The following is a 27,103-nucleotide window of genomic DNA, read 5'->3' on the forward strand; positions in this document are numbered from 1 at the left end:
TTGCTGGTGGCCATGCTAAAGGGTGACAAGTCATAAGGAAGGATAGCAGGACCTCAGAACAATGAGGGTTGACTGGCATCATAGATGGTCCAGAGGCATGGACAACACTTCTGTTAGCCTTGCCCACTACCGAGAGCCAGCCAGGTGGCCAGGGTGTGAATGTGACAAACCTACTAGTGCTATTTTGGGTCCAAGTGCTATCAAACATGAAAGGGGCTGGATTGGTATACAAAAGGTAATGTTACCCCTAAAGGCAGCTTCAGGAGCTGTTGTCATCTCAACAGCCAATAGGGACCTTGTTGGATAGGCAGCAGAAGGTCTGGGCACCCCAACAGCCATCAGACATTCATGGTACCCAGATAGGTGCCCCAACATTCATACCCATAAGGCAGCCCAATACCAGGCAATCATTCCAACCCCACATAGGTACCTAAAAATTAGATAGGCACCCAAATACCCAGATAGACACTCAGACATGCATTCCAACCCCTAAGTAAGTGCCATCAACACCCAGACAGGCCCTCAACATCCAGGCAGGTGTCCCTGACATCCAGAAAGACACTTTAACACCTAGGCAGTTTCTTCGATACCCAAAGGCTAACTACACCACTTAAGGAGACTGAGGCCACTGCCTGTGTGTTCATGGTGATGGCTCTTGGGCCAAGGGCTGTGGGGTGGTGTCTTACTGGACCAGGGAGTAGTACTGCTGGATCAGTTTGTCCCACTCCTCTTCAGAGAGGTTCTCGGCACCAGTCTCTGTCATGTCAATGTCCTCATGCTCTAGCTGCCCCAGGTAGGCTTGGCACACCTTGCATGCTGTGTCTATAAGCTGTCCAGAGAGGCCTTTGAGCTTGTCAGCATTCTCAGGATCTGCAACCCAAGCACATGCAGTGAAGTGTGATGCCTTGCCAATACCCAATGGCTGCGCCCCCACACTGCCATCCCTTTTCCACCCCCATGCCTCAGGCTCCTCTGGACAGCCACTGCCCTAGGGCTTCATTTCCCTCTGGGTAGGTGACCCCTCCCATAGTCTCATGAGCCTGTTGCAGTGAAACCAACCCCTATTGCTACAAGTGCTTCTCAGGGCATTCAGAGGTGGCCTCAGTGGCTCCTGGCAGCTGGACCCTTACATAATATCTCATCCTCTCTGGACCCCATGACTCAGGAACACTGTTGTGTCTCAGGAGGTGCAGGCTGAAGACAAATCTCAACTGACTCCAACATTGTTGGCAACAGGCTGAGAACTTCCCTGTAGCCTGGGCTGCTGAGGGAGGTGATGGCACCAGTGGAAAGCAGCCAGGGCACAGTGCTGGCAGAGGCTTGGTGCTGAGGTATGGTATGATGGACACAGGCCCAGCTGGCCATGACATTAGACAGAACACTGAGTTCTGTGGCAACTGAAGAGAGTACAGTGGACATTGTAAGTTCTACTGAGCTGAAATTCACCAAACATAAGTTAGCTATTTAAAAGTGAATAATGGAGGGCTGGAAGGATGGCTTAGCGGTTAAGGCATTTGCCTGCAAAGCCTAGGGACCCAGGTTTGATTTATCAGGACCCACGCTAGCCAGATGTACAAGGGGGTGCACATGTCTAGAGCTTGTTTGCAGTGGCTGGAAGCCTTAGTGTGCCCATTCTTTCTCTCTCCCTCTTTCTCTGTCAAATAAATAAATAAAAATAAAATATTAGGGCTGGAGAGATGGCTTAGTGGTTAAGCGCTTGCCTGTGAAGCCTAAGGACCCCAGTTCGAGGCTCAATTCCCTAGGACCCACATAAGCCAGATGCACAAGGCGGCACGCACATCTGGAGTTCATTTGCAGTGGCTGGAGGCCCTGGCGTGCCCACTCTCTCTCTCTCTATCTCCCTCTTTCTCTCTCTGTCACTTTCAAATAAATAAATAAAAATGAATAAAAAAAATTTAAAAAAGCAAGGTGGGGGCTAGAGAAATGGCTTAGTGGTTAATGTGTTTGCCTGAAAAGCCAAAGGATCCAGGTTCAATTCCCCAAGACCCACGTAAGCCAGATGCACAAGGTGGCACATGTGTCCGGAGTTTATTTGCAGTGGCTACAGGCCCTAGTGTGCCCATTCTCTCTCTCTCTGTGCCTCTTTCTCTTCTCTTTCAAATAACTAAAGTTTAAAAAAAAGAAAAAACTTCAAGTAAAATAAATTTTTAAAAGCAAGGTGGGAAATTTGTATTAACCAGACAGATTTCAGACCAAGGGAAATTATTATGGATAAAAGAACATTATATGATGAAAATGGAGTCACTTCTTCAGAAAAGCTTATCAGTCATGAAGATGTATGTGCCTAACAACAGCTTCAAACAGAAAAAAGCTGACAGCTTCAAGGACAACCTGAGATAGGTCCACTGTCATAAGTGCAGACTTCAACATGCCTGTGTCAGAAAGAGATCCAAATAGGCTGGTGATACAGACCTGTCATTCTACCTGTTCAGGCAGCTAAAGAATGAGGATCACAAGTTCAAGGCCTACTTGGATCACAGAGACAGCTCAAGGCTAGCCTAAGAAACTTAGTGAGCCCCTGCTTCAGAATGTCAACAGAGCTATGCTATGGTTCTGAACTAGAGCATTCACCTAGCATATGTGGGGTTCTGGGTTCAATTCTAGAACTACAAGGAAAAGGAAAAAGAAAAGGATAGAAGAGAGGGAAAGATGAGGGAAAGAGGACAAAGGAAGGGAGAAAGGAAAGGAAAAGAGAGGAAAGGAAGGGAAAATAAAGGGAGGGAAAGATGAAGAGAGAGGGAGGAAGGGAGAAGGGAAGGAAAGAGAGAGGAGAAAAGGAAGGAAGACATGGAGGGAGGAGAAAAAGGAGGGGAAAGGGAGAGGGAGATAGAGGAAAGGGTCAGATCCAAGAGACAGAAAAATCAGTAAAGACAGTAACTCAAGAACTCCACCTAACTTAAAACTTTATTCACCCAGACATTCACCCAGAAACAGCACCATGTACATGCTTCTCAAATTCACATGGAACATTTATCAAGAGAGATCACAGTCTGGACATAGACACACATCAACAAACTTAAAAGAATAGAAATCATACACTGTCTTCTCTCAAACTGCACTGGAATTAAATTAGAAATCAATAAAAGGAAAATAAGCAGAAAATCCCAAAGTACTCAGAGATTAAACAATACAGTTCTATAATAGTTCACAAGACAGTGAAAGAGCCTCAAGGTAAATTTAAAAAGACTTTGAACTAAATGAAAATGAAAATACAAATTTTTAAATTTTGCTTTTTTTTGAGAGAGAGAGAGAGAGAGAGAATTGGCACACCAGGGCCTCAGCCACTGATATTGAACACCAGGCGCTTGTGCCACCTAGTGGGCATGTGTGACCTTGCACTTGCCTCACCTTTGTGCATCTGGCTTACTGGGATCTGGAGAGTCAATCATGGGTCCTTAGGCTTGGCAGGCAAGTGCCTTAACCATTAAGCCATCTCGCCAGCCCTGAAAATATAATTTTTCACAATTTTTGGGATGACACCAAAGCAAGGCTTAAAAGGATATTCACAACACTGAATATTAGAAAGTAAAATGACTAAAATGTAATGATTTAAGCTAAAAAGGCAGAAAAAGAAAAGAAAAGCAAACCTAAAATAAGGAAAATAAAAAATAATAAAAATTAGGGATAAATTGATGAAAGTAAAAATAAGAAAAGAATGAAAAAAAAAAAAACAATGAACCCAAAATCTAGTTCTTTGCAAGGAGCAATATAATTAATGTCTCTATCCAGGCTAAAAAAAATAAAGACACAAATTGCTAATATCAGAGGTGAAAGAGTGAACATTACTATAGATCCCTTTTCACTACTGATTTTCAACAATATACTTACTGTACATCCTAACAAATGTAATAAAACAACAAAGGAAATAAAAGATTCAGAGATTGGGAAGGAACAAAATTATCCTCACAGATGATATGATTGTATATGTAGAAAATCCAAAAAAAAATTAACAAACAAACAAAAACAGTTCTGGAAGTAGTAAACAATCATCTTCTTTCTTCTTTCTTTTTTTTGTTTATTCTTATTTATTTATTTGAGAGCAACAGACAGAAAGAGGCAGAGAGAGAGAATGGGCATGCAAGGGCCTCCAGCCACTGCAAACAAACTCCAAATACGTGCAACCCTTGTGCATCTGGCTAATGCGAATCCTGGGGAATAGAGCCTCAAACTGGGGTCCTTAAGCTTCACAGGTAAGTGCTTAACCACTAAGCCATCTCTCTAGCCCTCTTTCTTTTTCTTTCTTTCTTTCTTTTTTTTTTTTTTTTAAGGTAGAGTCTTGCTCTAGCCCAGGTCGACCTGGAACTCACTCTGTAGTCCCAGGTTGGCCTCAAACTCATAGCAATCCTCTTACCTCTGCCTTTGGAGTGTTGGGATTAAAAGTGTGTGCCACCATGCCTGACAACAATTACTTTCTATACAGCAGGGAGAAGAACAAAATTAAAGGATTTAAGACATACATCTACAGCAATCAAGACAGAGCTGGTATATAAGACACAGCCAGATTTATGGAACAGAATAGAATCCATAAAAGACCCACATAAATATGGCCAATTTATATTTGACAATGGAACAGAACAAAAATTAAAAATGCCTACTGTGTGAAAGTTATTGCTGAGGGAGTAAGACAAGCCAGAGACTAAGAGAAGATATTTGAAACATCTGATAAAGTGGTGCTATCCAGAATTTACAAAGAACTTTTAAAACTTAACAAAAAAATTAGAACAACCTAATTTGAAAGTGGGTATGTACTGTAAGATTCTCACTATGGTGTTCTGAAGAAGGCTGAACCACAGAGATAACAAAGGGCCAAGAGAGGTCTGGAGAGATGGCTTAACTGTTAAGGCGTTTTCCTGTAAAGCCAAAGGATCCTGGTTCGACTCTCCAGGACCCACGTAAGCCAGATGCACAAGGTGGCACATGCATCTAGAATTCATTTGCAGTGGCTGGAGGCCCTGGTGTGCCCATTCTTTCCTCCCCTCCCCCGCCTCTGCCTTTTTCTCTCTTTCAAATAAATAAATAAATAAATCAGTTTTTTAAAAAGGGCCAGGGGTTGCAAGGGATGAGCTCCACTAACCATAATTAGCCAGTGGGCCTCAGTTATATCTTTATGTCTCCCCACTCAGACAGTCCAACTTTAAATCAGGACAAAGACGCTTTGGTTGTGCATCCATACCCACCCTACACAAGCCCTACTTATAGCCTGGAGCTGTTTGATTCACCAGCCACTCTTTGCTCAAAGGCACTCTTTAAATTTATGTATTTGTTTATTTATATGTATATATGTGTGCGATGCGCATGTTTGCAGGTTCACATGTGTGTACATGTGTGCACGTGTATGGAGACCCACAGTGGGTGTTACATGTCTTTTCTAATTGCTCTCTGCCTTATTTACTGAGTCAGGGTCTCTCTCTTAAACCCAGGACTCACCAATTCTGCTAGTCTAGCAAGTTAGCTTTCCCTGGGGATCATGTCTCTGCCTCCTGAGTGTGTGATTACAGGTGGACTGCTATGCCCTCCTAGCATTTTTTTTTTTTTTTTTTTGAGAGCGACACACACACAGAGAGAAAGACTGATAGAGGGAGAGAGAGAGAATGGGCGCGCCAGGGCTTCCAGCCTCTGCAAACGAACTCCAGACGCGTGCGCCCCCTTGTGCATCTGGCTAACGTGGGACCTGGGGAACCGAGCCTCGAACCGGGGTCCTTAGGCTTCACAGGCAAGCGCTTAACCGCTAAGCCATCTCTCCAGCCCCCTCCTAGCATTTTTGAGGGTGCTAGGCGTCTGAACCCCAGTCCCCACACATGTGCAGCAAGTGCTTTATCCACTGCTCTATCTGCCCAGCCCCACTCTTTAAAATGTTAACACACACACACACACACACACACACACACACACATATATTTTAAAAAGGGGCTGGAGAGATGGCTGAGCGGTTAAGCACTTGCCTGTGAAGCCTAAGGACCCCGGTTCAAGGCTCGATTCCCCAGGACCCACGTTAGCCAGATGCACAAGGGGGCACACGCATCTGGAGTTCGTTTGCAGTGGCTGGAAGCCCTGGCGCGCCCATTCTCTCTCTCTCTCTATCTGCCTCTTTCTCTCTGTCACTCTTAAATAAATATATATATAAAATAATGTTAACACATCAGTCAGTGGGTGGGAATAGCCTGAAACACCATGTTTCCCCATCCCTGCAGAGACTGAGGCCTCTTGGTCCCCACAGTGAATACCAATAACCCCACTGAAGAATTGAGGTGAGAGGAAGGGATCTATATGTAAAACTTTTTAATTAAAAAAACAATAAATTAAAAAAATTAACACATCACGGTTTACTCTTTTTGTTATTTTTAACGAGAGAGAGAGAGAGAGAGAATTAGCGTGCCAGGGCCTCCAGCCACTGCAATCAAACTCCAGACCCATGTGCCCCCTTGAACGCATGTGTGACCCTGTGTGCTTGTGTCACTGTGCATCTGGCTTATGTGGGACCTGGAGAGCTGAACATGAGTCCTTAGGCTTTGCAGGCAAGTGCCTTAACCATTAAGCATTCTTGCCAGCCCTGAGGCTTACTTTTTAACAGTTATGTGAATGTACCACTAGGGTGGAAATGTTGATAGTGAAGTGTGTAGGGATGGAGTGAAGAGGAAACCCATGTACACTCTGCTTAATTCTGTTAATCTGGTCTGAACAATAATTTTATTAAGGTGACCTATAAAAACTTAAAACCAGGTGACCTGATTGTGTTCCTATACCACAAAGGAATGTCACTGTGGTGGTTCTCTTCTACAGATTTGCACCTGGGGGACAGGATGTTATTGTGGTCATGGGATGACAAAGCTTGATACCAAGAACAGTGCACAAATAGGACAACTATGAAGTGTCAGTCCATAGTCAAAATAGGAAATGCATTTGTTGTGAGAATTAGAGATGAGTCAGATGTGCGGGTGCCTCCTCTCTAGGGCTGTTGGACCCCCAAAGTGACAGTGTCCAGCCTGCTCCATCAGTCACAGAGGCTCCATCCCATGGGTGTGCACCTTTCTTGGGGCTGGGGTCTCCATTTCTGGCTTCCTCATTCTTGGCCTCCTCCTTCCTGCTCTTGATCACATTTTTGTTGTACTTCTGGTGACTGACGACCCACTTGAGGATGCTGGAAGCCACTGTGCGCCGGAAATCGTCTGGAAGGACACCAAGTCCTCACTCCCATTGCACACCCAAAACGGAGAGGCACCAGGGCATGCCACATGGATTTCCCTGCCACCCACAGTGGGTGTCCTTGTCCTGCAGTGGCCTCACTTCCACCCATCGCCCTAGCTTTTCACTCACCTGTCCCCTGCCAAGCTCCTTGTTCCAACTACTGTCTTCTAGTTTCCGTTCCTGAAGTTACTACCCTACAATCTGTCTTATATCGATCTTCCCAGAAATCCCCTTGTTATAGTGCCAGGACCTTCTGAGTCATCTCAGGAGCCTCTCTGGACACTCTCAACCCTGGGAGCAATGAGCCTTTGTTTGCCCTGGGTCTTGTCTATATTTTCCCAGCATAGAAGCAGAGTATGTTGTGGACCCAGGATTGAAGCTCAGCTCTGGTTCTGAACAGAGGTCCACACAACTCCATGAGATAGGGGATGGACAGAGCTGCTTTGAACCATGTTGCTGCCCAAGGCATTACCTTGTACCTCAGAGCTGTGGCCTAAATACCTAGCTTCTCAGTCCCTACCACCTTTCCAATATTGCCCATGAAGGTTTATGAATTGGACTTTGCTAGGTGGACCAGTGGTCCTTGCCTGGTGGTCCTGGCCCCAAGGAAGTGTGAAATCTCAGGCTCCAGGAGGCCACTGATCACTCACCCAAGAACTCCTGCTTTTCACTTTCAGTGCAGAGGCCATAGCATCGTGGAAAGAAGGAGTTGGGGTTCGCTTGGACGTACCATGGCAGGCTCCTCATGTTTACACACAGTCCGATCTCCAGAGATAGTAGTATGTCAGGGGCCTTGGTGGGCAGCCCACCCCATCTCACCCACAAAGTGAGGTCCACTTGGGACCAATCTTTGCTTGGGTCTGTGTGCCCTGAGGAGGGGCTTTCTGTGGTCCTGGGACTATCTACAGACACAGAGTAAGGGGTACCGGGATGCACTGGGGTTTTGGGCAAGTGGAAGAGGTGATGAGTGACAGGCTAGCAGGAAGTGGGGGGAGTCCTAGGGTGGACCAGACCCCTGGGGCTTCCAATGGCTCCACAGGATCAGACTTTGGCACTGTCCTGCCCACTCCAACCAAGCCCCAAGCCTTCCCATCCACCTTGGTGGTGAAGGATGCTGTCTTCCCATAGTGGTTTAGCATCTGGTCACAGGTCAGGCTGTGATAATCCACAACGTCCCTCTTGATAGTCCAGAGAAGGTATGGCATCTCATTCTTTACCAACCTAGACTGGTAAGAAGAACCCTCTATCAATACCCAGAATTCAAGGGCCACTTCCTCTGGGCAGCTGGGGCATAGCTAGACATTAAATGGCACTGTGATGGTTATGACGGAGGGTTCCAGCTGGGCTGCAGTACATGCAGTACAGGATGTGAAGGCCATGTGTGCTAGCATGCAAGCAATCAGCCACACAGGGTTTCTGCTCCCCAGAAGTTAGCTGCCTCTCCTAACTGGGAGCTGAGGGTATATCTGTGTTATTCCCACCTTGGTGTCTATGTTGGACTCAGGGATGCTGACCTGAGGTGACCATGATGCTCTGTGGCCTGGGAGCTCAGTCCAGAGAAGGTTCATTCCCAGAGCCCCTGGAGGACAGCTTCTTCCCATAGCACAGAGCAGGGGAGGGGTCCAGTCCCTTTCAGCAGCACAGACTAGATTAAAACAGGGCATGTGCTGGCTATGGGAATGGAATTAAATTCATCATGTGCAATGGCCACTCATGAGCCAAGTCTTTGCTCATTTTTCTATTACCTTTTTAGTACTGATTTTTGAAGTCTCATACATATATATTCTGGATATCTGATCTTTTAAATTACATGTATGGCAAAAACCTCCCTCCATTTTGTGGTTAATGCTTTTGTCTTTTTTATGGGGAAGGCTGTTGGAGAGTTGCAGAGGAGCTAGGGCAGTGGTGACTGGAGTGCAACTACTATATTATTAGCGACCCCATCTGCTCATTGGCTTTGTCCCATCTCCCCATCCTGCAGTGTGTGGACCAAGCTACCAACCCTCCCAGCCCAGTATTCAGCATCCCTTGGTAGTCCACACTCATGTAGGCCTTACTGGTGCCAATCAGTGTAGCAGGAGTTAGAAGCCAGAATATATGGAAGCCAGATGCCCCAAGGCCCATGACCCCCCAACAGAGTGTCTCTCTTCAGTTCTGTCCAGTGGGCTTTGCCTTGGCAAGGTCATAGCACACCCCGACACCAGGCTACAGGACCTACCATCACATCATGGATATCATCTATTTTTTCCAAGGCTATTTCTTGATTTTCTTTCTCAGCACATTTATTATCTGTGAAAAAAAAAAAAACATAAGCTAGAGAGACATTGTGGCTAGTGTGGTCCAGGCACCTATCCCTATAGTGCAAGAGTCCTGCTGCCCTGGACAGATGATCACCTGACTACTAGAAGCTCTGGATGAGGCTGCCCCCAGGAGAGCTGTGCTGTGAAGGCCATGTGTGCCTGTTTCCCCCAGTGTCCTCTTTATGGCACCCCACATGGGCTGTACCATGCCAGGACCAAGGGGACCCTTGGGTGGGAATGGTGAAGGCTGGGGCATGAATCTGATGACCAGCTGGCACTGCAGAAGGCCAAGGAGTAGAATGTGGGGAACTGGAGCTTGAGGAAGGAGGGCTAGGGTAGGGTGTGGATATGGGGACACCAAAAAGTGGCTGGTTCTGGGATGGGCTTGCCCAAGGGTGTAAACACCTTGGATGGAGGAGGTTGGGAGGATGGTGGAGACATAGACTGACACCAGAAGGTGTGTGGTGTCATCTTCCTGGCCCTACACAAGATGAGGCATATCTGATACTCTACCAGTAACCCCTTCACCTCTGCTCTCCATATTCTGAAGGATCTTGGGCAGGAAGTGGAACTTCTTCTCCACCCAGCCCTTCCTTCGTAGTGTGGCCCGGATCACTGGGTAGTGTCCATAGATGGAGAAAATCTTCTTTTCCTAAAACAGCAGCAAGTTTCAAATTTCTTTCTAACCTTTGTGTGATGTCTCTCTCTCTCTCTCTCTCTCTCTCTCTCTCTCTCTCTCTCTCTCTCTGTGTGTGTGTGTGTGTGTGTGTGCCAGTGCACCACCTTCACTGTCAGCCCTTGCCTTCCACCTTGTTTGAGTCAGGGTCTCTTTTGTTGTTCACTGTTGCATAGGCCAGGCTAGCTGACCTGGAAGCTTCCAGGATTCTCCTGTCTTCAACTCAGGTCTTGCTATAGGAGGGTTGGGATTACAGATACTTACTATTGTATCCCACAGCTTTTACATGGGTTCTGGAAATCCAAATTCAACTTGTCATGCTTGCATAGCAAGGGCTTTTATGTACTTTCCCAGCTCAAAAAGCAGTGTTTTAACTGAAGTGCCCAACAACAGGGATTGAGTCCACTTAAGGTATGGAATTTTAGAGAATGGTCACATAGTGGGAAGACAGACATCATGCTCAGAGCACACAAAGCATGCCACATAGACCAGAGACAAACTGAGCCCAGACCCTGCTGCCAGGAGTAACTGTGATGCCACCTCTTATTCAAGATAAGCAACCAATGTGATCATAGCAAGAAGATCCTACTCCACCCATGAACCCCCTCCAGAAATGCCTGGGGCTGAAGACTGGCACCACCATGTAATAAGGCAGGCCAGAAGGCCTTCCTGAACTGTCTTTCATTGGGAAATGTAGCTGCATAAGTTGACAGGCTACAGAGAAGAGTGAGTTTCCAGAAGGGACTAGGGAAAGGGACAGTGGGGACTGGACAGATGGCACTAGGGCTTGTACCCTACAGATCTACTAAGCCTAGTATCCTGCTTCACTCTGTGGTCAGAGTAACCTTACTTGAAAAAAGTTGTATAAACTTCAGTAAGTCAACAGAACATAACTCCTAAGGGACCACAAGAAAAATTAAAACAGGGCTAGAGAGATGGCTCAGTGGTTCAAGGTGTTTGCTTGTAAAACATGATGCCTGAGTTTGATTCCCCAGTACCCATATAATGCCAGATACACAAAGTGGCACATGTGTCTGGAGTTTGTTTGCAGTGGCAGAAGGCCCTGATGCACCATTCCTTCCCCCATCTGTTTATGAATTTAAATACATAAAAATAAAGAAAAATTAAAACAAATATCTAACAGGCTAGGAAAGATGGAATAAAAATATAATCACTACAAAGAAGACATAAAAAGAGAAAAATGAAACAGAACAAATAAGACCTGCTGATAAAGTAACAAGGCTACAGACAGACCTGATCATACTGGTGCTTAATTATGAATATATATGCCACATACTTCAACTAAAGCACAGTGTCAGGAGGCTGAGGCAGGAAGACTGCCACAAGTTCGCGGTCAGCCTGGGATAAAGCATGATGCTCTGTCTCAAAAGTCTTTTAGATAAATAAACATTGCCAAAGTAATTGTTTTACAATTTTAGAAGGTTTAATTTACTTCAAAGAATATATATATATATATATATATATATATATATATATATATGTATTCTTTATATATATATGTATGTATTCTTTGTATGTATGTACTTGATAAGAAGGCAGTAAATTATATGCAGCAAAAAATGAGCACATTTACAAAGCAGAAAAATCCACAGTTACAATAGTTTTTTTAAAAAACATGTTTGTTGGTAAGTGACTGAACACAATTTAATAACATTATAAACAGGTATGAAAATGTCAAAGATGAGAAAATGCAATAAGACCAACTCAAATAATAAATTCTATCCTGCTGTCTATGGAGAGGGCCCTCTACACTGTCATATGAATGAACAAAATGTTAGGCATACAGCAAATGTAAGCAAAGTTCAATGGAAGAACCTTGTACAAATCACATTCCCAATCACAAAGCAAGCAAACTAGAAAATAAGCACAATATAATCACAAAAGTCCACAAGGAGACACTTTTATTGATGTGTGAAGTATATGTAGTGTGACTAGGTGGTGAATGCATGTGTGTACAGACGTGTATGCCCCATGCACATGTGGAAGCTAGAAGGAATATTGGGTGTACTTCCCTATTGCTCTCCAACTTTATTTCCTTGAGATAGAGTCTGTCACTGAATCTGGAGCTCAGCATTTGGTCATCAAACCCCAAACTCTTCCTGTCTCTGCCTCCTCAGCACTGGAACAGCCATGCCAAGCACGGGATCAAACTCAGGTCCTCATGTGTACACAGCAAGTGCTCTTGCCCACCAAGCCATCTCTCCAGCCCCAGAACTAGGCTTTTAACTGCTGAGCCATTTCTCCACCTGTAACCATGCTTTTAAGTGACCAACAGATCAATAAACAAGTATTAACATAAACTAAAAAAATACTTTGAGCTGAATGTCAACAAACTTGCTTCAAAATGGGTCTGGGAGTGGAGTTTAGTGGTAGAGCTCTTGTCTTCCAAGCTCGAGCCCCATGCTGCAGCTGCAGTCTGCACATAATGCAAACTAACTCTCTCTCTCTCTCTCTCTCTCTCTCTCTCTCTCTCTCACACACACACACACACACACACACACACCAAAATAAAAATGTATTTAAAGTAGTACTTAGAAGTATATTCATAGCCTGTAATATTCACACATTCAAAAATTTCAGAAGAAAATCTGAAAATAAAGAGCTAGTACAGTTGTTCTACTTATGTGGAATCTCGGGAGGACAAAGCAATGTGAGGAGGAATGTAAAGTGCGCATCGGGGGCTGCGCGACTTTGGGGTGGGAGAAAGGAAGAACTGCTGGGGGGTGGGAGGATGAAGTGTTTTTTTATCATGAATGCCTGGTTTACACTCACACACATTCTGTTCTCTGTCTTGGTATGTCCAGCCTATGACAGTTGCTGTGTGCTTATAGTCTATGAAAGTTTGCTTCAGAATAATGTTGAGGGAGTGAGGATGTTTTCCTGATACTGTGTTGGCTTTCTCAGTAGTCAAGGCCTTCTGGCAGTGGAAATGGATGCTCTATAAATATAGACACTACTCCCTTTTCCAGAGTCATCTGACCCTCCCATTCTGAAACTCAGCCATTCACTCCTATTTACAAAATACCAGCATCTACCTCAGACCCAGATGTACACATTCCAGAGTATAGCTCTTGAGAGGACTTGTTTACAGTCCAGGTATAGAGAAGGAGGCCAACTCTCCCACGTACGCTCCAGAGCCACAAGTTGCGAGTTTTTCTCCTGAAGAGGCACACACACCCTGTCACCCCTCAAAGGGGATAGGGTAGGAGTGTAAGAGAGCTAACCCGAATAGTTCTCTGTGTCAATGAGGGCCTATCCTTGGCCCAGACACCCAGAGCTTCCTATCGGATGAGTAGAGCTAGGCAGGAGGTGCAGCCCCTCCCACAAATACCATTTTTAGACAGTACCCCCCTCTTGTATAATACCAAAGAACATTTACCTTAATGGCTTTTTCTGTTAATTGTCTTGCTATTTTGTATCTGTCTAATTTGGGGGGAGAAGATACATCTTGGAAAATTCCTTGTTTTAGTTCTGCAAAAGAGAAACGTAAGTTAAGGCAAGGGAAAGAGCATGCTGCTCTGAACAGTGACACTCTAGCCCACACCAGACACAGACCACAGAGGCTTCATCCCCACCCCTGCCTGTCCAAAAATCACCAGCCCCTGCCTACTACTGTGCCCACCCATCCTCAACTTCTAGCACATGACCTCATCATGGTCTGTGCTCACCTTATCCACCACTCTGCAGCTCTCAGTCCCCACTGGACTTGCCACCTCTTTACCAGACTTCCACCCAGTGCCTCATTCTTTATTTGTTGTTTGTTTTTTGTTTTTTGAGGTAGGGACTCACTCTGGCACAGGCTGACCTGGAATTCACTATGTCGTCTCAGGGTGGCCTCGAACTCACGGTGATCCTCCTAACTCTGCCTCCTGAGTACTGGGATTAAAGGCGTGTACCACCATACTTGGCCAGTGCCTCATTGTGTCTGTCCCCTTCCTGCCTGCCCTTGGCTGCTCTGGTGTGGGACAACATTAACCCTCTCTGGATCTCTCCAATATATGGCCAGAGGAAGTGAGGGTCCTCCTCAGCCCCTCTAGGGGTCCATAGCTTTTATCCAGTGGTCATCCTCCCTCCTGTCCAGAGCATGGCTTGAGATGTCCCTTCCTGCCAGATGCCTTCCCTGATAGCAGCCTGTTCTAACCCTCTGACCTTGATCATTAGGACCCTCCCCCAAGGCACACACCAAACAATGCACTTTCCCAGGCCTTCAACAGCCACCACAACCTCTTCACATCTGTTGGACTCCACACCAATATGGCCAAGGCCAGGCTCCTCCCATTCCTGTTGTCTCTTCTCTTTCTAACCCTAAATGCGAAATGTTTACACAAGATGCTTCCCTGTCCCTACCATCCTTCTTCTGGGCATCTTGTCCAGTCTGGTGAATCCCTGAACTATTCAGATTCTACTAGACCATCCTAACCCCAGTTCCTCTGGGGCCCACAGTGCCCTATTCATCCAAGGAACTTCAGGAGGCACCGGGCCTAGCCAGGCAACAGGTGGGCACATGCTGTTCCTGCATCTCTTTCCAACCCAAATCCAAATCACCAGACCAGCTTAGTTAGGCTAGAACACAGAACAACTGAGGGGGATAGTACAAAAATAGTTTGCCCATGCAGAGAGAAGAACCTGCTGACAACATGCTCAGAATTTATTCTGAAGTGTGTCAAAGCCACACAAAGTTTCCAGCAAAACATGCAGGAGGAAAACATCACAGACTCAGTAAGCAAAAATTCTCAGACAGCACACACAAACCCATAAAAGTCAGAACTGTTAACATTAAAATGCTCTACTTTGTTAAGAAAATGAAAAGGCAAGACCAAGATTGCCTCTATCTGTGCCAGAAGATCTGTGGTTTTGGATACTGCAGAAGCAGTAATGGCAGCCCAGATAGTTTTGATGAAACCTCCATGAACCTATGACCTGCCAGTGTTGAGACATTCCTAGGCAGGATATCAGAACATCCTGGAAGTGAGAAAAAGGAGCTGTTGTCACGTAAGCATGTGGCCATTGATTGCTCTCCAGTGTGAATTCCTGGATCCTGCTCAATAGAATTTGCATAGGGGCAGATATCGATAATATATTGTTTTTCATATAATAAAGCAGATTAAGCAATCCAAAGACATAAGATTAACAAAATTAATAACCCATTGGTGAGACTAATTAATAAAAAAGATAAAAGGCATAAAAATAACACAGGACAAGAAAAGTCCTTAGATGTTTTAAAATTAAGAGGCTATCATAAACTTTATGACAATAGATTTGAATTTTAGATAAACGGACAAGTTATTTGGAAAATACAAATCACCAAAATAGACAGAATAAAGGTGCAGAGAATACTATGATTCTGAATCAAATCTGAGTTTAAAACACTCTGTCCCCATGGGGAATTATTTCTCCAAACTTGTCATTATATACAACTCTTTGTTTTTTATTTTTTTGTTTCTTTGTTTGTTTTTGTTTTTCGAGGTAAGGTCTTGCTCTAGCCCAGGCTAACCTGGAATTCACTATGTAATCTCAGGGTGGCCTTGAACTCATGGCGATCCTCCTACCTCTGCCTCCCTAGTGCTGGGTTTGAAGACATACACCACCATGCCCAGAATATACAACTCTTGATGGTAGGAAAGACCTTAGTTTCTTGTCATATCCTGTCCAGATTCAGGTACCATAGACCACAAACCAGTCAGCCAGAAGTGACAAGAAGACAAAAGATGTGCAAACGAGGCTGGGGAGACAATTGGTAAACCTCTTGCTCTGCAAGCATGAGAACCTGAGTTCTAACCCTAGAACCTAAATAACAAAGGATGGGCGTGACGACAAGCACTGGGGAGGTGGGAATAGGGGGGAACCTGTGGCTTGCTGGACAGCCAGTCTAGCCAAATTAGGCAAGTTTCCAGAACAATGAGAGATAATGCCACAAAAAAGTGGACAGTACCTGAGGAAGGTACTCTTCTTTTTCCTTCTACCTGCATACACACACACACACACACACACACACACAAAGATGGACAAACTGCTCCAGTCATGAACAGGCAATCATAGCCAGGGGGCATTATAAGGCTAGAATTGGAAAGCCAGTTTTATGATGTACCACATGAAGGTAATAAAGAGAACTCTCCAGCCTAGCATTTTACTTTTTTATTTTATATCTTTAGAGGTAGGGTCTTACTCTAGGCCTAGCTGACCGGGAACTCACTCCGTAGCTCCATGCTGGCCTTGGACTCACAGTGATCCTCCTACCTCTGCTTCCCAAGTGCTGGGATAAAAGGCATGTGCCACCATGCCTGGCAGAATTTTATTTTATTTTTAATTTTTTTGTTTATTTATTTATTTGAGAGCAACAGGCAGAGCGAGAAAGAGGCAGAGAGGGAGAGAGAGAGAATGGGCACGCCAGGGCCTCCAGCCACTGCAAACGAACTCCAGACGTGTGCGCCCCCTCGTGCATCTGGCTAACGTGGGTCCTGGGGAACCAAGCCTCGAACCGGGGTCCTTAGGCTTCACAGGCAAGCACTTAACCGCTAAGCCATCTCTCCAGCCCAATTTTATTTTATTTTAAAAATATTTTTATTTATTGAGAAAGAGAGAGAAAAAGAGAGAGAGAGAGAAGGAATGTGAATGCTAGGGCCTCTCACCACTGAAAACAAACTCCAGATGCATGTGTCACCTTGTGCATCTGATTTACGTGGGTCCTGGGGAATTGAACCTTGGGTACTTTGGCTTTGCAGGCAAGTGCCTTAACTACCAAGCCATTTCTCCAGCCCAAGTTTTATTTTTTTGAAGCAGGGTCTCATGTAGCCCAGGCTGGCTTCAAATTCATTATGTAGCAGGGTTAGACTTCTAATCCTCCTGCCTCAAGCTCCCCAAGTGCTGGGATTATAAACTTGTACCACCACTCCTAGTTTTATATGGTGCTGGGGATCAAACCCAGGCCTCAAGCGTGCAAGACAAGCACTTTGCCAGTTGAGATACATCTCTAGCTCTTGATGTTGGATTTTATTAAGGAATTATAATTAATTTTGTTGGCTGTGGAAGAGAATTTGGTTATACAAAAAATGCTATTTTAGAAATACATAGTAAATATTTAGTAAATTCTAGATACATATCAATATTTTATTCAACAATAAAAATTCTATAAAATCAATACATAAAGGGGAAATATTTCATAAGATTTAAAAGATTAACCGGGTATGGTAGTGTATGCCTTTAATCCCAGCACTTGGGAGGCAGAGGTAGGAGGATCATCAAGGCCACCCTGAGACTGCCTAGTGAGATCCAGGTCAGCCTGGGCTACAGTGAAACCCTACCTCGGGGAAAAAAAAAAAGATTAACTAGTCAGGAAAACATAAAAATTTCAAATGTGCATACACCTAATAATATAGATTTAAAATACACAGAAGCACATTGACAGACAAAAAAAATTCCACTCAAAGAAATTAGAAATCAGGAAATAATAACAGTAAGAACAAAATTCAATGAAATGAGAAGTAAAATACTATAGAGAAAATTGACACAACAAATTTGGGGGGCTGTGGCTGTAAATCAGTAGCTGGGTGCTTGCTTAATGTGTATGAGGCAACAGCTTTGATCCCCAGCACTGTAAAAACAAAACAAAATTTTAAAAACCCCTAATTTTTCCTGGGGAACTCTAATCAGACTGATCAAGAAAAATACATAAAACATGAATCACCAATATCAATAATGAAGAAGGGGAATCACTATTAATTGTATGGATATTAAGGTAGTAATGAGATTTTATTAATATATACATGTCCACACTTTGACAGTACATATAAAGTGAACATTTTTGTTGGAAAACATATAAAAAGAAACCTAACATAAAAGAAGTAGAAAATCTAGATAGGCCTGTTCAAAATGTTAACCAAAATGAAAAGTTCAGGTCCAAATGGCACTGGAAGTTGGCCTTTCCAAATAGTTAAACAGGAAAAATAATATAAACTATGACATTAAACAGGAAAATCTTTCCAACTTTTTATAAGGCAATACATAATACCAAAACCTGACAGACTCACTGCAAGAGAGAGATCAGTCTCTCTTATAGCAATGTAACAATAGACACCACAAAGGCCCTAAGTAATGCCTTTATAAATCAAATGTAGTGACACAGAAAAAAAAAATGCAGCATGACATGGAGTTTATTCCAGGAATGCAAAATTGGTTTAGTGTTTGAAAAGCTATCAATACAATCCACCATATGAATAGATGAAAGGAGGGAAAGAAATCACACTAATCAACTCATATGTGCAGAAGAATTCATGCAGTAACTGATAGTAACTGTCCATTCCAGAACTCTCAGTAAGGCAATGATGACAGAACTTGCCTTGGAGCTCATGCTTTTTTCCTCTGGAGTCTGGGAAGGAAATGAAAATGGTCACTACACCATTTCTAGGCAGTGTGTACTGAAAGCACAAGCCACTGCAGTGAAGCACAAAAGGAAAACAAAAGGTCTGAAGGACTGAAAAAGATTTGTGGGTTGTCCAAGTGGAAAATTTGAATCTCACTAGAATTAGTAAGTGTATTTAAGGAAGTTACCAAATACCAACAGCACACAAAAATCAATTGTATTTCCATATATGGAAAATGAAACTCAATAAAATATCCTATAGCAACATTTAAAACATCAAATGTGGGCTGGAGGGATGACTTAGCAGTTAAGGCATTTGTCTGCAAAGCCAAAAGACTCAGATTCAATTCGCCAGGACCAATGTTAGCCAGATGCACAAGGGGGCACACGCATCTGGAGTTCATTTGCAGTGGCTGGTGGCCCTGGCATGCCCATTCTCTCTCTCTCTTTCCCTCTTTCTCTGTCAAACAAACAAACATCAATTGTGTAGGCATAAATATAAGAAAAGAACAGCTGCATGTCTACACATGAAAATCTACAAACCACTGTGAGAATTAGAGAACTAAGTGTTCATGTAGTACCTCTCAAAATGATGAAGACTCAACGTAAACCAAACTACAATGCCAGCAGGAACTGTATGTGTGTGTTGATTCTAAAAATTTTCTTGTGGGGGAAGGAGGGTATTACCATGGGATATTTTTTATAATCATGGAAAATGTTTAAAAATTTGAGAAAAATTTTAAAAAATAAAACTAAAAGTTTTATTTCCTTCTTTTTTTTTTTTTTTTTTTCCGAGGTAGGGTCCTACTCTAGCTCAGGCTGACCTGGAATTCACTATGTATTCTCAGGATGGACTCGAACTCATGGTGATCCTGCCACCTCTGCCTCCTGAGTGCTGGGATTAAAGGTGTGCGCCACCATGCCTGGCGATTCTAAAGTTTATACTGTGATGCAAAAGTCCAAGAGAACTTAAGCAACTTTGAAGAACAAGGTTGGAGGACTTAAATGGTTATTATAAGGAACCCAAGTACTGATATAAATCAATAAACACAATGGAAACTCCAAAAGTTAACCTATACCTAGCTGATCCAAAGGGCAATTGCCAGACAGAAGCTGAGTTGCTGGATATCCATATTGAGGTGAGACAGCAGGGGGGGGGGGGACGACACTGAGTCCTACCTCACTCAGTCCTAGAGGATACAGGCCTAAAATGTGAGCTGTGAAGTGATAAATCTAAAAGAGAAAGAGAGAAAGGAAGGAAGAGAGGGAGGGAGGGAGGGAGGGAGGGAGAAAGGAAGGAGGGAAGGAGAGAAGGAAAGAAGGTGGGAAGGAAGGTACTAATGTTGGGACAATGGCTAGGCATATTCCTAGGGCACAAAAGACAAAAGTACTCATCACAGAAGATTGGTAATCAGGCTTCATTAAAAGTCAGACACAGAGCCGGGGGTGGTGGCGCACGCCTTTAATCCCAGCACTTGGGAGGCAGAGGTAGGAGAATCGCCAAGAGTTCGAGGCCACCCTGAGACTACATAGTGAATTCCAGGTCAGCATGAGCCAGAGTGAGACCCTACCTCGAAAAACAAAAAACAAACAACAACAACAACAAAAAAGTCAGACACAGAACCCTCACAGGTATTTATTTATACTGCAAGCCCCACACACATTTGATATCCAGAAAGTACAAAAATTCTTACAAGCCTTAATAATGGCCAAGATCTGTAGCAAGCACAGAGAAATGCAATGTAAGAGAAATGTACATTGAAACCACAGGAAAGAGACCCGGCAGCACACACCGCAACGCCCCAAATGAGAAGGCCAAGGCCAACTGTTGAGCAGGAGAGCACCCTGGCTGTTAAGCCTGCGTCCTCTAAAGCTAAATGTGTGCCCGCCTATGACTCCTCAACTTACTCCTAGATATTTTAGGCATTTGCCAATGTGCGTGAGTCCTGTCCCAAGCGCAAACACAGGAACCTCCTTAGCTGTTGCGCCATCAAGACAGCCTTTCCCACAACACATGGGACTTCCCACTGTTCTCAGAAGCCCGAGCACTACAGTGGGCGTGGATGGCCTGAAGGACCTGCGCCTAATGGTCACCCGGTCCTGAGCCAGGTGCCTACGCCCTGGCCCTGAGCACCTCGTGCTCCTTGATTAAGGCTGTGTCCCCTAGGAAGAGGACAGGGGATGTGCAAGATACAAACTATTTTCTTCTTTGCAGTCTCCATCCGACGAAGTGGAAGACAGCTTCTTCCTCTGGCCGAGCTCCATGCCCGCCTCGCGATGCTCTTCCTTCTGACCCCGGGGCACTGCGGGTGAGGGCACAGAGGACAGCAGCAAAGCCAGGGACGCTAAGTCGGGTTCTGGGGCGCAAGGTGTAGTCGGGAGGTCGGGGCAAGGGAGCAAGCAGGTCGCGGAGGTGAGGACACAGGTCTGAGAGTGAGGTGGGGAGCCAGAGGACAGGGAGGGGAAGCAGTTATGGACCTAAATTCGAGGAAGTGGAGAGGTGTACGGAAGCAGGTCTTTCATACCGGGCAGGGTGGAAGTAGGTAAGTATCGGGAGAGAGCGAGAAAGTTCTGGAGTTCCCATAAAAAAGGACCAGGAGGGTGCTGAGCGCAGGGCGGGAGGTCATGCCTGGGCCCAATGTGGGGACAGGTCTGTATGGGTCCGAGAGGAGGCGATGCTCACCTGGGATCGGCCCCGAAGCTCTGGCCGCGCCGCCTGGCGTCCTGCGGTTGTCCCGGGCAACGGGCCCGGGCTGCGCGGCGCATTGTGCATCCCCTGGACGCGGGCGGCGGAGCTTGAGGTCACGCTTGGTGCGAAGACCTGCCCGGGGCGTAGGGCTGCGAGGGCGCGCGGGCTGCCGGGCATGCGCGGGGCGGCAGGGGCGTGGGACGCGGCGGCAGCGGCGCGCAGGAGACACCGGGCGCCGGGGCTTCGCCGGGCCGCAGTCACTGGCGATCACACTGGGCCCGGGTTCCGGTTCGAGTCCCAGGCTGCCATCTGAGCCGTGGCCGGGGCGCGGACGCGGACTGGGCCACCGGACCGCGTGGGCCATGCGTCGGGGTTAGCCCACAAGTACCTGCCACCCCCAGCCCCATTCACACATTCCCGCCCCACCTGGCCGTCAGGGTCACACGGACCCACCTGATACACAGTCTCCGCCAAGTCACAAAGACTGGGTGGGGAGGTCACACCCTGCCCCGCCCTCAGCTTTCTCTTTCCTGGGTCCCTTGCTGTCTAATAAGACAAAGACGCCTGAGCCAGAGGGGGGATAGGTCCTGAGGTCTGTGCAGTGTGTGCTCCTTTGCCAGTTGGGTGTCCCTTAGCTATTGGGGCGGCCACAGTAGGTTTTGTATCCACAGATGAATAATAAGAGTGGTTTTGGTTCCCCAGAGTCATGTAGGGGGCGGGGAACCTGTACCACTGCTCTTGGGTTCCCAGGTTGCTCCTTCCTCATAGCTAGTGTGGTCACTCAGGTCCCACCAAGTCAGTTCCTTTCTTTTGTCTGGCCTACCCATATGGCATCTGGGATTTCTGATGTGACTTTCCACTCCACCCTCCTGCTTGATAGTTGGATTCTGTAAGAAGCATTAAACAGTTGTGGCCACATTTGCATGTTAGCATTTATTGCTCAAGCATATTAAACAAAAGTATACAGGGAACAATTCAAAAACCCTATTTGTCTGAGTTTTCAAGCTCTCTAAAATAAGAAAGTGCAAGCCAGCAGTAACCCTCAGACTCCCTATGCTAACTCTGAAAGTTGAAGTCTCTGGTCCCTGGAAGATGGCTGCCAGCCTGGTGTGCCCATGGCTTCCTCCCTACTCAGGAGCGTGGGGGCAAGAGCTGCAGGAAGTTCAAAGTCAGTTGGCTCTGCACCCAGGCACACAAAAGTGGCCTCTCCTGCTGGTGCTTGCTTGGGGCCATAGGGCTCTGCCCTTTGTGGCCGCAGAGGCGGAAGATGGCAGAAGGGCTGCCCAGGACTGAAGACAGAGAAAGCCTCCTTGCTTGGTACTTTCCACATTCAAGATATCTTACCTGCATTCTTCTGTTTGAAAACAATGACCCCACTTTCCATGGATCCTAGCATCCAGGGTTACCTGCCTTTAGAAAGGAGAAGCCTCTCACCCCTCCGCCCAGACTGCTCCATTCTGTTTGTAAATCTCAGGTCCACTAGTCCTTTGGGGTCTCTAGCCTTCCTATGGACCCTGGAGAATAACTGACTATACACCCCAGTTCAGTAAAGGGCAGTGTCTGCCAGAGCACTGCTGCTCACCTCCTACAGCAAGAGAAACAGAACTGTTGCGAAGTGCACAGCAGCCAGAAAGCAATTTCTAAAGAGATTTAAACGCATTGTTTTACAAGGTGCACCCTGTAGTTATTGTACCTATATCATTTGAGGGCATCCAGGGGTCCTCTGGTAAGAGGAGGTGGCATACAAACAAGTTCTTGGCCATGATTTTAATCAAAGCCAGTGCATTTGTGGCTGTTTTGAGACAGTGCTCATGTAGCCCTTACTGTGTACCTGTGAATGGCCTTGAACTTCTTCTGATCCTCCTACCTCTACCACTCAACTGCTGGGATTACAGGCTTACAGGCAAGCACCACCACACCTAGCTTTATGTAGTGCTTGGGACTGAACCCAAGAGCCTCCTGCTAAGCAGGTATTCTATTGATTGAGCTACATCCTCATCCCCAAAGCCAGTGTTATTAGTATACCCAAAATGTCCCTGCAGCCTGGCAGGTAGGAAGTGAAGAAGCGACTGGGCCATGATGGGGCATGGAAGTGAGACACTAAACCAGCAGGCAGGGACAGACTTTGTATGGGTGAAGGTCAAGTGAAGAAGTGAAGAGGACTGGGACACAAGGATTTCCTGGGCAACAGGACTACCTGAGAAACATTGAACTGACCCATCTGACAAAGCACAAAGCTTAAACTATGACACTTTTGCAGCCTGTCTGTCCCTTTCAGAAGGGGAAGGATGTGTTAGAAAGTAGAAGCGGCAGCATGGTCAGTTAGAATCTGTGCAGTTGAACATGCTGGGGGCCAGCAGGACTGCAACTGTTTTCCCGTCCTGCTGTCACTGGGCCATTTGCACCACGACAGCTCTCCAGGCTTTCTCTTTGTCAAACTCCTTCAAGGGGCTTCTAACCACCTGTAACAAAAATAGGGACAGTGTTACCTCATCAGGGCCATCCCTGGCAAGAGGGCAGATGAAACCTAGCCTCTGTAGATCTGACATACTATTGTCATAGCTTCTGCATGTGAAAGAGTGGAGGAAGGAGGACACCAGAAAAGGGACAAACAAAAGCTTCCAGTAACCCTCTTAGAAATGCTCATATCCAGCTGGGTGTGGTGGCGCACACCTTTAATCCCAGCTCTTAGGAGGCGGGGGTAGGAAGATCACTGTGAGTTTAAGGCCACTCTGAGACTACACAGTGAATTCCAGGTCAGCCTGGGCTAGAGTGAGACCCTACCTTAAAAGAAAAGAAAAAAACAAAACAAAATAGAATTGCCCATATCCTCTCGCCACAGTCCCTGCAGGTATGGAATAGGGCAGGTTCCAAGGTGGGTGTGCACCTGGAAGTCAAAAAAGTAGACAACTGAGGCAGAGTGACACATGCCTCCCAAACATGAGGCACAGCAGCTGTGAGCCTTGGCTGTCCACCCTAGGCGTAGGGTGGACAATTCTAGAATTTGGCAAGAGCAACTTATTCATCTCTTCAGGTGGTCAGGGCACAAAACAAGGTAGCTCATTTAGGGCCCAGGGACAAAGTTGAGGACCTGCTAGCCAGGACCTGCCAGGATACCTCCATGGGCACAGAGCAGCCAATGACTTAGTGGTGACTGCTTTGAAGGGGAGTGTGGTTTATTCAGAAAGATACTGTAGGCACATGAGGCTCAGGGAGGAGCTACTAGGTTCGTCTTTGCTATGGAGGGCATCAGGACTCAGGGAGGGGCAAGAGAGAGCAGCATCCAGGTCACTGGGGCCTAGCCAACAGGTTAGTGTGATCATTGCTAGCCTACCAGCCACAGAAGAGTACTGCCCAGTTGTAGGGAGCCACAAATGCCAGGCAAGGGCAGTTCTTTCCTAGAGGATCAGCATGCTGTCATGTGTGGGAATTTGGAAGCTTTGGCCTGGGTAAAAGTTTAAAAAGTCCTATGGTCATAGCATTTTTTTTCCCCCTGAGGTAGTGTCTCACTCTAGCCCAGACTGACCTGGAATTCACTTGAACTCACAGCAGTCCTCCTATCTCGGCCTCCTGAGTCCTAGGATTAAAGGCGTGTGCCACCATGCCTGGCAAGTATTGGTTTTAATGTTTTCATTGACAGCTTCCATAATTATAGACAATAAGCCATGATAATTCCCTCTCCTTCTCCACTTTCCCCTTCACAAATCCACTCTCCATCATACCCCCACCCTCTCTCAATTAGTCTTTCTTTTATCTTTGATGTCATCATGTTTTCCTTCTATTATGAGGGTCTTGTGTAGGTAGCACCAGGCATTGTGAGGTCATGGATATCCAGGCCATTTTGTTTCTGGAAGATTACATTGTAAGCAGTCCTACCCTTCCTTGTTGTTCCATAGTATTTTTAAAAATATTTTATTTATTTATTTTTATATTTGAGAGAAAGAGAAACAGGCAGCTAGAGAGAGAGAATGGACATGCCAGGGCCTCCAGCCACTGCAAACGACCACATGTGCCCCCCCTTGTCATCTGACTTACATGGGCCCTGGGGAATCAGACTGGGTTCCTTAGGTTTCTCAGGCAAGTGCCTTAACTGCTAAGCCATTTCCCCAGCCCTGGCTCCATAGTATTTTTTTTTAATGGCCTTTTTATTGGGCAAAAATAAAGGACTAGCATTTACAACTTGGAAGGGACATAAATTGTATTTTCTTGAATGATTTTCTTGATGGTTGTGCTGAAGTCCTCCAAGTCATAGTTCAGAAGATTTTAAAAAGAAAGACTCCTAAACCAGGTGTGGTGGCACACACCTTTAATCCCAGCACTGGGGAGGCAGAGGTAGGTGGATCGTCATGAATTCGAGGCCACCCTAAGACTCCATAGTGAATTCTAGGTCAGCATGGGATAGAGACCCTACCTCGAAAACCAAAAAAAAAAAGAGTCCAAAGATGCTCGCTGAGTAAAGATTTCTTATTAAAATATGTGATTGGTGACAGCATGACATCCATTTCTGGCCATAGTATTTGTCATGAACAGGTTTTGATTCACCTAGACTTTCAAAAAGTAACATATTTAAATTTTTGTTTTGTTTTGTTTTTCAAGGTAGGGTCTTGCTCTAGTCTAGGCTGACCTGGAATTCACTATGTAGTCTCAGAGTGGCTTTGAACTCATGACCATCCTCCTACCTCTGCTTCCCAAGTGCTGGGATTCAAGGCGTGTGCCACCATGCCCAGCTAGATTTTAGAATTTTTAAATTGATTTAATTTTTAAAATTTATTTATTTTATTTATTTGAGAGAGAGAGAGAGACAAGGAGACAGAGAGAGAGAGAAAGAGAGGAGAATGGGCATGCCAGGGCCTTTGGCCACTGCAAATAAACTCCAGACACATGAGCCACCTTTGTATCTGGCTTATGTGGGTCCTGCAGAATCAAACCTAGGTCCTTTGGCTTCACAGGCAAGCACCTTAACCACTAGACAAACTCTCTAGCCCTAACATATTTTAAATTTTATTGCATTAAAAGTTTTTTTTAATGAAACTGGGCTGGAGAGATGGCTTAGTGGTTAAGGTGCTTGCTTGCAAAGCCTAAGGACCCAGGTTTGATTCCCCAGTACCCACGTAAAGCCAGACACATAAGGTGGTACATGTGTCTGGAGTTTGTTTGCAGTGGCTAGAGGTCCTGGCATGCCCATTCTCTATATCTGCCTCTTTCTCTCACTCAAATAAATAAATACAAATAAAAATTGTCACAATAGCTCTTGAAGGACATCAGTACAGGGATCAGTCACCTTAGAGGGGCCCTCTGAGGTTCAAGGATGGGGCATCTTAGGAGAGCAGACTACTTACCTCTCCTGTTGGGCGATCCTGTGGGCAGGTGTGAGTGTCCCACGACATGCCCTGAAGCCTTGAGCTGACTTTGAAGCTCACACACTGGATGGCAGTACCCGTGTTGAGACCCCCCTGTAGCAGCAGCACCAGCAACAGCAGCAGCAGGAGCACATCATAGGACTGTGAGGGTGGAGCAAGGCATGAGAAGGACCAGCTCCAGCTAGGGATATCCTAGCATTTGCAAGGTAAATGCTGTCTCTGCCCGCCTGGCTTCCATGGAGCCAAAGCACCCTGAACCCTGGTGATCCAAACATGTGTTCACATTTCAGTAGTTTGAATCATAAGCATTCTAGCTCAACCAATTATGCTAGCTTTTTCTTAACAAGTAGATATAACAAGGGCCCAACAGGTTGCTAGTGTTCTTTCTAAACCCCACTCCTAACAATCACAGGACCACAGGGGAGGATAGGTGCCATCAAGAGCCCTGTGACTCACAATGAGTAATGTATACATAGCAGAAGTGGCTCAGTC

At 45.6% G+C, this 27,103-nt stretch overlaps 2 protein-coding genes across 4 annotated transcripts in view; both read right to left on the bottom strand.

Moving 5' to 3' along the window:
- Ttll8 (tubulin tyrosine ligase like 8) overlaps positions 1-21,262 on the bottom strand; it is a 41,130-nt gene extending 19,868 nt beyond the window's left edge. The window contains exons 1-8 of the mRNA XM_045152276.1: positions 20,761-21,262; positions 13,583-13,674; positions 10,020-10,158; positions 9,425-9,495; positions 8,304-8,432; positions 7,857-7,971; positions 7,047-7,187; positions 687-870 (exon numbers count right to left, since the gene is read on the bottom strand). Of these exons, the coding sequence (XP_045008211.1) occupies positions 687-870; positions 7,047-7,187; positions 7,857-7,971; positions 8,304-8,432; positions 9,425-9,495; positions 10,020-10,158; positions 13,583-13,674; positions 20,761-20,827 (938 nt within the window). The 5' untranslated portion in view covers positions 20,828-21,262. The remainder of the gene's footprint in view (positions 1-686; positions 871-7,046; positions 7,188-7,856; positions 7,972-8,303; positions 8,433-9,424; positions 9,496-10,019; positions 10,159-13,582; positions 13,675-20,760) is intronic.
- A 903-nt stretch (positions 21,263-22,165) lies between these two features.
- Positions 22,166-27,103, bottom strand: part of Mlc1 (modulator of VRAC current 1) — a 28,356-nt gene continuing 23,418 nt past the window's right edge. For all 3 annotated transcript variants that reach the window (XM_045152732.1, XM_045152731.1, XM_045152733.1), the window contains 2 exons: positions 26,591-26,752; positions 22,166-23,713 (listed from right to left, as the gene is read on the bottom strand). In XM_045152732.1, coding sequence (XP_045008667.1) covers positions 23,639-23,713; positions 26,591-26,752 — 237 coding nt within the window. In that variant the 3' untranslated portion in view covers positions 22,166-23,638. The remainder of the gene's footprint in view (positions 23,714-26,590; positions 26,753-27,103) is intronic.

This window comes from Jaculus jaculus, chromosome 6 (genome assembly GCF_020740685.1).
Source record: "Jaculus jaculus isolate mJacJac1 chromosome 6, mJacJac1.mat.Y.cur, whole genome shotgun sequence".
Lineage (NCBI taxonomy): Eukaryota > Metazoa > Chordata > Mammalia > Rodentia > Dipodidae > Jaculus > Jaculus jaculus.